The 11364-nt window shown below is 34.2% G+C and overlaps 1 protein-coding gene across 1 annotated transcript; it reads right to left on the bottom strand.

The window, feature by feature from the left end:
• Nucleotides 1-8521: 8521 nt before the first annotated feature.
• On the bottom strand, nt 8522-9443 carry LOC149537034 (uncharacterized). Its single transcript, XM_089806905.1, has 2 exons — nt 9162-9443; nt 8522-9113 (listed from the first exon to the last, which is right to left on the bottom strand). The coding sequence occupies exons 1-2, from the start codon at nt 9201-9203 to the stop codon at nt 8841-8843; spliced, it is 315 nt and encodes a 104-aa protein (XP_089663031.1). The 5' UTR covers nt 9204-9443; the 3' UTR covers nt 8522-8840.
• Between the last annotated feature and the right edge of the window lie 1921 nt (nt 9444-11364).

Below are 11364 nucleotides of genomic sequence, written 5' to 3'. Positions count from 1 at the left end.
AGCAAAAGCCATAATAGACCTTGAGATCAAGCTCCCATAGGCAGTAAAAAAAAGTAAGAGGAGGATATCTAAACTAAAAACTACAAGTGCCCCTCTTATGCTTACCTAGGTTAAATGAGAAGATGAAGAAGAATCTGAGGATGAAGAATAGGAATCAGAAAAGGAGGAAGAGCCTATGAGAAAGAAGGGAAAGCTGATTATCGCCAAACCACCCAAGGCCTCTACAACTATATTTACAAGAAGATCCAAGAAGAAAGGAGGTAGTGAGATTGTGTTCAAAAAGTCCCCTCTCACCTTTCAAGTAATATTGAAGTAATTAGAAGAAGGTGCTAGTATTACAAATTTTAAGGCATTGAGGTATGAAACCAGAACTGATGTAGAGAAGATGCAAATTGAGGAGCTAATACTGATAAAATAGAAAAATGGAAATATTCCCTAGATCAAATTGCCTCTTAGATTTCCAATGAGTTATTAGCAAGGTTGAAGCCTAGATGGGAATCAGCTATGTAGATAGCAAAGGATATATATGAGAAATCTTTGAGATAGTTGTTGTCAATTCTTTCCAATGCTAAGGTTAAGGAAGCAATGAACAAAAATGAAGATAAGATGATGATCAAATTTCATACTTGTTTGATTTTGGTGAAAGACATTGAGCATGTAGTAAAGGATGCTACATCCATGTAGAAAAATGTTTATCATATACACAAGCCAAGTGAGCATCCATTGGAAATAAATGATGATGATAGTGACAAGGATGAAGACAATGAAGAAGATAATACACCTTGTGTCACTATTGATGCTAAAAATTATCAGGCATTGATGAAGGATGGTGAAGAAGAGAAAGAGGAAGAAGCTAAAGAGGAAGATAGGGAAGGAGAAGAAGAAAATGATCTAGTTAAGATAGCTACAAAAGTTATAGCTTCCCTTCCTCACTCTCCACCAAAAATTGCTACATCATCTGGCATGGAGACAACTTCAACAAGTGTGATTGCAACCACAATATATACATCATATGCTCAATTAGTCTTTTCTCCCTCTTAACTCTAGGTATCACTAAAGGAAGTTTCTACCACTTCATCCACCAAGCTTCAACCCTCCTCTTCTTCAGCTCCCAAGTCAAGGACATTAGCATTAAGTACAACATCTAGTTCTAAAATTTTGTCTACTTTAGTTCTGCATATTCTATTATATGTACTTCTATCAGCATTCCACCTATAATTACTTCAATTTTGGATTATTTTAGCACTCTAGTCTATATTCCATTAGTAGGCCTCATACAAGTTTTCACAGCAAGCCCTACTATTTCTACCGTTGCTTCCGTTTCAAAGTCCAAAGAAATAATGTTAGAAGTTAAACCAAAGGCACCAATTAAAATTTTGATTAGTTGAAAAGAAATTGATGATGATATAGACTTGGACAAGGAAATTCAAATTCCTAAGTTGGATTTTGATAATGCTGCTATTGATCAAATTAGACTTCTTGAATAGAAGGCTAGACATAAGTAGTTAAGAGAAGAAAGGGATAGAGAATTTCAAATTATTGAAAGTGTAAAGAATATCTTAACAGAGGCTATAGGCATGGATGTTGATTCATCTCAACATATTTTGTTATAGTTAGAGGAAGTAATAAATAAATTCAATGAGGACTCTATTCATCAAGAGAAGTTAATAGAAAAAGCTGAGAAAAAGTTTGACAATAAAGTGCTTGAGCACATTGCTCAACATATTGCTATTCATCAAGTAGAGCTTTCCTCAATTTTGGCTAATCTTGAAAATTCTTTCACAAATGTAACATCTCTTTTTTCCAAGCTATGTGATGTTACCAAATATACAAATGAAATAAAGGAAAAAATGAATAAATTGATGAGGATTTGAAGAATAGTGCTCAAAAGTTGTAGCTTGACCCCAACTCAAGCTATGGACATCACATGAGGGTTAGATTCTTATCTAATATGCAGGAAAAATTGTTGAGAGAGGAAGGCAAGATTAGATCTATACTTATAGACATCCAAAACATGATCCTTCCAATCATGGACTCAATGTAGAAGCACATTTCTTATTCAAAAAAATTGATCCATGATAACAATTTTTCAATTGCAGATCATATGATTGAGCTCTCAGTAGAAGTCCAAATGGCACTTGAAACCTGCCAAATTTTGCAAGAAAATTGGGATAAGACATTAGCTCTTATTCTTAAGGTACATTATAAGTTTCTCTCACATTTTAGTGTCTCTGTATAATTATGGTGTGTATAAATCTTTGACATTATTGTCAAAAAGGGGGAGAGACATATATACAAAATGAAAGGGGAGAGACTTGTGAATAAGAAGAAGAAATATTTGTATATACATTTAGTATGATATTATATGGTATGTACATTGTATGGAGGAGATATGTGCAAATGTATATATAGAAAAATTACAAAGAGAATTTTTGAAAAATCAAAAATCAAAATCAGCATGACACTGTACATAAGTTTTGGCTATAAGTATTTATATCACTAATGCCAAAGGGGGAGATTGTTGGCATTATGTTTTTTTTTTTTATTAGTGACAACACTTATTCATAATTTTGTATGGTTACTGAGTTCATCATTCAGTCTCCAATGTTTTTCGACCAATTCAGTGGTTAGCAAGTTTCACAGCTCACACCAAGCATTCTAGAGGTTACCGAGTAAAAATAGGAAGTGTTAAGTCCTGTAGTTATCACCAAGTAGTTAGTGGTTACTAAGCTTCACAATATCTACCAAGTCATCAATTCTTGTGATGTGAAGCTAGTCTTAACTGAGTGATGGGATGAGTAGTGTTTACCAAGTGCAAGAAAGGTAAACATGGGATTTAGTTTCTATTGAGTGACACTATATCTATTTAGTCTCCAATGTTCATCAAGTTCGAAGCTACATTGAGTGATTAGTATGGATCATGCCTTTACTTATACCAAATGCATGATGATTAAGAGTAATGCAGTGGATGCCAAGTATCACAAGGTCATAGGGTCAGCTTTTATAACCCAAGTTTCTACATTTGGGCCAACTTAGTAATATTGGTGTTATCTTGTGTTTTGGACGACCTTGTAATTATGAGAATTTGGATAGTATATATGAATTATATCATATCATAGCTACTGGATGCAGCTAAGATTACTGAGATTATTGTTATCAAATGTAAACATCTGAACATAGCTTTGGTATGAAGGGCAATAAAAGCTAAAAGCCAAAATTTCAATTTTGACACTGAGTACAATTTTACAATTTTGGACCTTTGAGGTACACAGGCGAGCAACTGCAGAGGTGAGAAGGTGCATAGGTGCACAAGTGAGTTGGTGCACTTTTCTAGAGGTGCACTAACAATTAATTTCTAGTTCCAAAATTAGAGCTTTCCATGCATTGGAAATGCATTTTGACAGTAGTTTAACTGCAACAGACATGCACTAAAGGATCAACTTCTATTTTTGACATCTCTAGACTCTTCTACTTTGACTGAAGGTTTTCTTATTGTTTATTCTCTCATAAATTCCTTTTTCTATGACATGTAAAAGCTCATGCATCCAATTAATGAATATAAAATGGATGGAGTTATACTAAGCACTAGTTAGATTCTTAGTTTGTATAAAATTAGTTTGTTTTACAAAAAAGAAAAGAAAAGCATATTGTTGCATGAAGATAACCCTTACTCTCAACACAAATTGAGGAGATGATTTCTTATAAATACTCCATTGTAATATGTAATTGGGGCCACCATTATTTTGCAATAATATTATGGTTTTGGTGCTCACATTTGGAGTGTAGTAATTCTTGCCTAAATGTGTCATTTTTTTGTAATTTTATGTTCATGGAATTTTGATTGAACAAGTTTTTTGTGTTATTTCTGGTTGTTTAATCTCTTTTAATTCTGGTGTTTGCTATAGTTTAACAAATTATGCTGACGTATCTAGCTTGAGAAGAAATCATCGAATTGTGTTTGCATAACTCCTTGTCTTGCATGGGCACACTTTCCATGGCCTTGCAATTTGATAAAGAGTGAAATATCATATGATTATTAAAGTTTCCCATCAACAATTACATCAGTGGAATTGAGGAAGTGTTGCTACTATTTTCATTGGTTACACACTGATTTCTTTGAAAGCTTAACTTGTAAACGTGCTGTTTTCTATAGCTTATGTCCATTAGGATTTTAATTTTATGTTATTTTCTTCAAAGTTCTTTTTATTTTCTTTACTAACCCCTTGTTAGCTTAGGAATTCATATTAGTTGCATTGTTAGATTACATTCATATAAAAATGTAAAAACTACAAAATCATAGTTCTTTTGCATGTTATTTTGAAGTAGTGTGCAGATTCTACATCTCCTCTGAAATCAAAACCAACCAACAATGACATTCTCATGAAAAAAACATTTATCTTCAACTGAATGTATTCTAGTAGGTCATAAGATCACCTAGAACCTTGGTGTTGATTCACAAAATTGACTTTTCAATACAGGAGTTTGAAAGAATTCTTGCCATTTAGCATCATGCATAACAATAGCTCAACATCATCTAGAAGGTTGCACCAAGATTTAGCTTGAACCAAAAAGGGATAACCATACATGAAGGTATCATTAACAAATTTTTGAATGACTTTGTTAGAAAAGCAGGTGGTAGCATTAATCCTCAATATCATCTCGGAACTAGCCATTATAGAGAAGGACCTACTCATTACCTCACAAATCATAATAAAATGATATGGGGAGATAAGGTCCCCATGCCTTAAACCCCTCTCAAACACAACATAAACCCAAGGTGTACCATTCACTAGAGCTAAATAATTGATAGTCTCAACAATGGTGTTGATGATCTAAATAAATTTAGTATTAAAACCAATCCTAACAAGATTTTTCTTAGAAGAAATGTTTGTCAACCTTATGATACACTTTAGAAATTTCCAACTTAAGGGCTATACTGGGATTTATATGCTTATGCATAGAGTGTGAAACCTCATGAGTTGTTATCACTACGTCTAGAAGTTTTTGGCCTAGAACAAAACCTTTTTGTGGAAATAAAACTTCCCAAGAAGGGTTATATTCTATTCACCAAAATCTTAGAGAAAACTCTATAGACTATCTTACACAAAGAAAAAGGTCTAAAATTACTTAAAGCCTTTGGAATGAGAACCTTGTGTATAAGAACAATAGATGATATTTAGTCCCCTAAAAAACTCTCATGTCTTGAAGAAATCCATGGTAGCCTTGATTAAGTTAATTTTTATAATGCTCCTAAAAATGCTAAAAGAAAGATGACAAAAAACTATCTGGTCTTGGGATCTTATAGCCTTTCATAGTAAAATCCTTCTTTTTTAATTCATCATCAATTACCAAAATGGTATTGAACTCATTATTCTCTTCCATGAACACCCTTGGCAAGGAATGAATAAGTTTTCTTGTCTCAAAATTCATATTTTTTTTTCTTGCTAGCATAGTCTTTAGACAAGAAATCAACACACCATCTCCTAGAGTCTTATTATTTTCGTAGATATTGTTATTACTATTCTCTAGAAGCCTAACATTGTACCTTTTCTTAAACCTACATGATGATCTATGCAAAAAATTAGTGTTCCTATGACCTTCCATAATCCAATGGATCCTAGACCTTTACTTCTAGTACACTTGCTAATATGTATTTCCAGTACACCTTGCAAGCTTTGTCCTCCATATTAGTATCAACAGAGTTATCCCCATTAGCAAAGGCCTTCTGGAGAAGATCTAACTTCTCTTCAATTTCATTATTTTTCTTGAAAATATCTCCAAAGATAAATTTGAGTCCAACTAATCAATTTCCTGTTAACATTCTGTACTTTTGTAGAGAGTCTCTACATAGTAGTTCCTTCTATAGTAAAGTTCCACCACTCCCCAATACAATGATTAAAGTCAGGGTGGGATTGTTATACAATTTAATAGAAGAATAGATTTGGGCCACTAAAAATACCTTCAAATTAGTTAAAGAAAATTGGAGAGTAGTCAAAAATGGTCCTAGGAAAAGTTGATAAAGTTGAGGTAGTCAACAACTGCTAGTCAACTAGGACAAGAAGTCTATCCAACTTGACCTTTATGGCATTTTTCTGTTTCCTATTATTTGACCAAGTGAATATAATCCCCTGTAGGTCAACATTCAACAAGTCATTCATTTTTATAAACTCTACCAAATCTTGCATGCTCTCCATGAAATCATTAACTCCACCAAGATTCTCAAAAGAGAATTGGAGGGGGTTGAATTGACTTATATACATCAACTTTTTATCCCCATTGTTAATCATATAGATAGAAACTTCCTCCCAAGTCTCCAGTCTTCCTACATATTTTTTTGGTGCACAAATGTACACAAGACAACAAGTAAAATTGTTAATTGAGTGCTTAGTGATAATAATATTTCTATTATTCAACATAATTATTCTTGATGCCGCATTAGGATTCCAAAGAGTGGTGACACTACCTAAAGCATTGCCAACATCACAATAACTAGACATAAAACTAAATCATATCTTTTTTTGCCAACTTAGAAAAATATGTGGAAGATATCTCCACTCTTTGAATAAGGAAAAAATCAATCTTCAAAGTCAAAATTCATAGTTGAAGGGAAAACTATTTATGATGGATATTCGACCCTCCTGTGTTCAAAAAGAGAAACTTCATTTCTTACCTTTCAAGGCATAGTCCAAATTCAATTTCCTTCCTTAAACAATCTCCCTTGAAATCTATTTTGTCTCTGTACTCCTATTAGAAGATGTTTCTTGTTTAACTTTTCTACATACATCAACTTTCTTGTCCTCTTTTGTCTTTATTTTTTGGATTTTCCAATTAGCAGCCTCACAACCCAGTGGTGAGGAGGGGGTCAACTACAATCTAAATACATCTCTAGCAATTAGGTTAGTCATCTCCTTGAGTTGAGGAGAAAAGAGAATAGTTAACATGAACAATCCTCCCCAACCTCTTTAGGGTGAAGGGGAAAGAACTCTCTGCGTTTAGTCATCTATTTTGCATCCTAAATGGTTCTATTTTCTCTACTAATGGATTTATCACTAACATCACCATTAGCAACCACAAGAATGCCTTTCAATTCCTAGATTTCCCCTTCTTTCTTTGAGGTCTTAGATCTTAATATGAAATTAGGGGTTTTTATTAGGTCATATATGCCTTGTAGCAAATTATGGTCATAAATTTTACCATCCTCAATATTCTTCTTGAAGTTGTCTTTATTGCAGTTTGATTGCCTTGACTCATTGAAATATCATTTGACCTTTCTAGAGACAATAGGAGAGGTGAAGAAGAAGATTCACTATGTCCAGCAATATCCTTCACAATCTCTATTGAGCCCACCTTCTCTCTCCTTTGGTTGAGGGGCCTTGTAGTCCATGACTACATGCCAAAATATTGAGCATTTCGGACAATACGTCTGATCTTTTTTCTATATAATGTCTTGCTATTTTTTTCCCATTTTTGTTAAGGTTAACAAAGTTAGGTAATGTTTTTTTAATCACCACGTTAACATAGATTCTAGTGTACGCAAGTCTTAACTTTTGTACAATAACAATATTAGTAGATGCATAGTGATCAAAGGAATTCCATAGCCACCTAAAGATTCTCTCATCCCTGAATTCTGAAAGTAAGCCAAACAATCATACCTAGACTAGGCTAGCCTGCATAACTCTCTAGAAGGGTCAAATCAAAGGTGTCATTTTTCCATTGCTAGACATTGCTTCTCAATACTAGGCTCTAGAGAGATTCTTAGATAGATCTTCACATGTTATGAATTTTAAAAGGAACAATCAACTTTGCATTGTCGATACACTAACACATCCTTTTCACTTCCACTTCTAAGGAAACCCACTTTTGGACCATCTCAATTTACAACTGTAAGGCAATAAATGGTCCACAAAGATAAAAATGTAGGGAGGACGAGATACTAGCAATGACACTATAAAGAAGGAAAATTTCAGGTCCCTCGACACCTTGGCTAATCTTTGGATCTTGAGGAAGAAGGGGACTGCTAGGTCCACCCTCTAGAGCCTCCTTCTAGCTATTACCCCCTCCAATGGACACAACCTTAGACTACACCTTAAGAGAAGAAAAGTCCTTGGAGGTCATGTCCAAAAAGGATAGACCATCTTTTAAGAAATTCACAATACAGTCAAATGAAATAGTGTCAACCCCACTAACAAAAACATTGGGCCCAAAAGCATCAAAATCCACTTCCCCTGGGCACCCTTGTTGGAGGTTAACACTAGGAGAAGATTTAAAGAAAAGGGGGATAGATCAAAGGCCAGAAAGCCCTCAAAAACCAAGATCTCAATCAGATCCAAAATCAAGGCTCGGTGGAAAAACTAGCAATCTTTAACATTTCCTTGTTCTTTTGAGAACATTATTAACTATTATTTAGTATTCTATAATTTTGCAATGTCTTTAATGCCATATGATACTATTTTATACAATACGATGAGAGATCTCTTTGTCAAGACACATTTCGAGAAGAATATCTCTTACACAAAATCCAGCTTGTTAATTAGATATGTCATATTATAGATAACTTGAAGTCTTTATCTTCTTTCTTTCTTACATTTCTAAGATCCCCTTCTGATTCGGAGAGGAACTACGCCTCGACCAAGCGTTCTTGGTTGCGGAAATGACGTTCCCCATAGGTGATGTAAATATTCTAGATACAGGTGAGATAATCCCGATGCCTTCTAGATAGCCATTGACGTCATACAATAACACTATTTCTTTCCGCTTTCTGTTCTTATGCTCAAGTACTCACAAATGGATTTGTAATCTGATGCTCTTTGACTGACAAATGAACCCCTAAGCCATTTCTTTTATGTATTCCGATGCTCCGGAACTGACAAATGGCCCTTTCGGTTATCTATGTTTTGAGCTCTGAGCTTCCCACTCAAAACACGTTTTAGAAGCCTATATAAATTAAGAAAGCTCGGTGTATTTGGCATCCATTGTTGTGGCCTAAATTGTATTCTCAAGTGCTGTGAAAATGTATCATCCTTGTGGACTTGGTCATGGCAGGCCACACGGTCATCCCTGTAGACCTCATCATCGTCCTCCTCCACCATGGCCACACGGTCATCCCTGTAGACCTCATCATCCTCCTCCTCCACCATGGCCATACGGTCATCCCTGTAGACCTCATCATCCTCCTCCTCCACCCAGACCACACGGTCATCCATGTCGACCTCATCCTCCTCCTCCTCCTCCACCCTGTTATCAGCCCTGCTCAGAACCTCCGATCATAGTAATGGTGCTACCGGATTCCTGCTTTACCTCTAACGCACCGCCGGCTAAGCCCACACTTCAAGCTCCTGGCCTACCACCCCCTCAAGCAAACGTCAGCCCCTCAATCAAAAACAATCAGTCCAACCTTGGTAGTAACAACACCAACAAGCAGCAGAACATAGACAAGCAATCAGGGGGCACCAACAATTGGTAAAATGCTGATGGGATGTACTGAGCGGTAAAGTCCGCGTAAACAAAACTCTATGTATGTGTTGAGTCATGTCGTGTTCCTCTTTTGGATCGTTTACGTTTCCGCGTTGAGCTGTCCACTCAATACGCGTTTTGTAAGGAAGAAAACTCTGTATTGTGAAAATGTTTCTGAATAATCTGGTCTGTAGGCATGTGGAGATCACTTTGGAACTAATAGTGCCTTGTGTATTTTCATAGAACCGCCAATATTAATCTATTTGACACTAATCACCTTCTTGATTATAAAAGTTGCACTAATATCAAAGTTGTGTTTTCATGAATGCGTGTATCTCTTTATAAAATTATTCTGTACTTTTACATTTTAAATGCTTGTATACAAATAGAGGGTAAAGTTTCAAGTTAGATGGCTTAAACATTATACACTAAGCTTCATTCCAACACTAAAAGTGTTAAATAGTCAAAGTTTATTTATTTTTATCAAGCTTAATTTTCTCCTTAGTATGTGATTTTTAAGGGTGGTCATTTGAAGTGCATTAAGAGAAGAAAATTTGAAAATTAGATTGATATTATAACTCTTATGAGAGATTATATTTGGACCACTTACCTTACTTATGTTAGATTTGAACTATCATAAGAAGTAGTTGATATATCGATCTATGATTAACAATTTGCCAAAGAAAATAGTATTTTCCGTATAAGACATAGCACTCTAAAATAATGTTATACTACTAAGATGAAATACCATTTAGAATGTACAATACATCTTTAAAATAGGCAAAGTATATTGAGGTAAATGAGAAAATAACCTAGAACAATGAATAAATGTATTATGCATTCAAATTTAATGAGTTTTAAGAGTAACTAGTAAAAGAAAACATGTTTAGATTTGTAAAACTCAAGGAGATGAAATTATTGTGCAATTGTTGTAAACAATGGAAAATGGGTCCCAATTATTAGGGACAATTAGACATATCAATGGAAAAATGTAGAGCAATATCTTACAAACTAAGAAAAAAAGAAAAACACTATAGGAGAATAATCAACATCAAATGATTTTTAAAATGTGAAAATGCTAAAGAATAATACATATCATTAATGTGTGTGTGTGTGTGTGTGTGTGTGTGTGTGCGTGTGAAAATTATTCTAAAACAATTTCCTTAATCTTTGTTAATCTTCTAAATAGTTAAAACAAATAAGAAAATTATAATAAATATGAATATGAAAGCACAAAAATATTAATGCCATGAACTCCCAAATTTATGAGGAAATCCAAGATAAGAAAAACCATTTTGAAACTAATTGTCATGAAAGTGAACCCTAATTAAAGGGCTTTATCACAATATCACAATTTGACATATTTTGGAAAATATCGCCTACTTATAAATTAGGGGAGACTTGTTAGCATAAATCTTGCAAGAGACTCATTTTTAGTCTCCTCATTGATGATAAGACTCACTACCAATTAGGAGAACTACCTCACTTGTCATCTTAAAATATACAAACTTTCATTATGTCTCCTTTTACATTATTTGTTATCTCCTTAGTGTATCTTTTTCATTGAGATCTTGAATTGTTTTTAATTGGATGAATAATTTAAATCAAGACCATTTCCTTTCTCTTAATCATTCTCAAGACTCTATGTTGTTTCTAACTCCTATGCATAATTTCCCACTTACTCATTTATTTACCAATCTAACCTTCCCTCTTAACCCATTTTTTTCCTTAATATTTATTTTTCTCACCTATTTGTTCACCTAAGTTTATTAAAAAAATTAATGCCTCTCAAATCTAGTTCTAATCACATAAGATTTTGCACTTCCTAGAATGGGTCATGCTGACACCACCTATAGCATGCTAGGCCATTCCTACATACTTCAAGCCCCACATTTGAAAGGATTTTGAGGC

The sequence above is a fragment of the Cupressus sempervirens genome, chromosome 10 (genome assembly GCF_028749045.1).
Source record: "Cupressus sempervirens isolate cs-2001-9-10 chromosome 10, ASM2874904v1, whole genome shotgun sequence".
In the NCBI taxonomy this organism is placed as follows: domain Eukaryota; kingdom Viridiplantae; phylum Streptophyta; class Pinopsida; order Cupressales; family Cupressaceae; genus Cupressus; species Cupressus sempervirens.
Note: the sequence above shows the minus strand (reverse complement) of the source record. Positions and strands in the feature narration are given on the sequence as shown.

What these genes read in the sequence shown, in the direction of transcription:
- LOC149537034 (XM_089806905.1), bottom strand. Translation starts at nt 9,203, where the DNA reads ATGGATGACCGTGTGGTCTGGGTGGAGGAGGAGGATGATGAG. An exon ending in TGGAGGAGGAGGATGATGAG is followed by an intron (nt 9,114 to 9,161) that starts GTCTACAGGGAT and finishes GAGGATGATGAG; the next exon opens with GTCTACAGGGATGACCGTGT.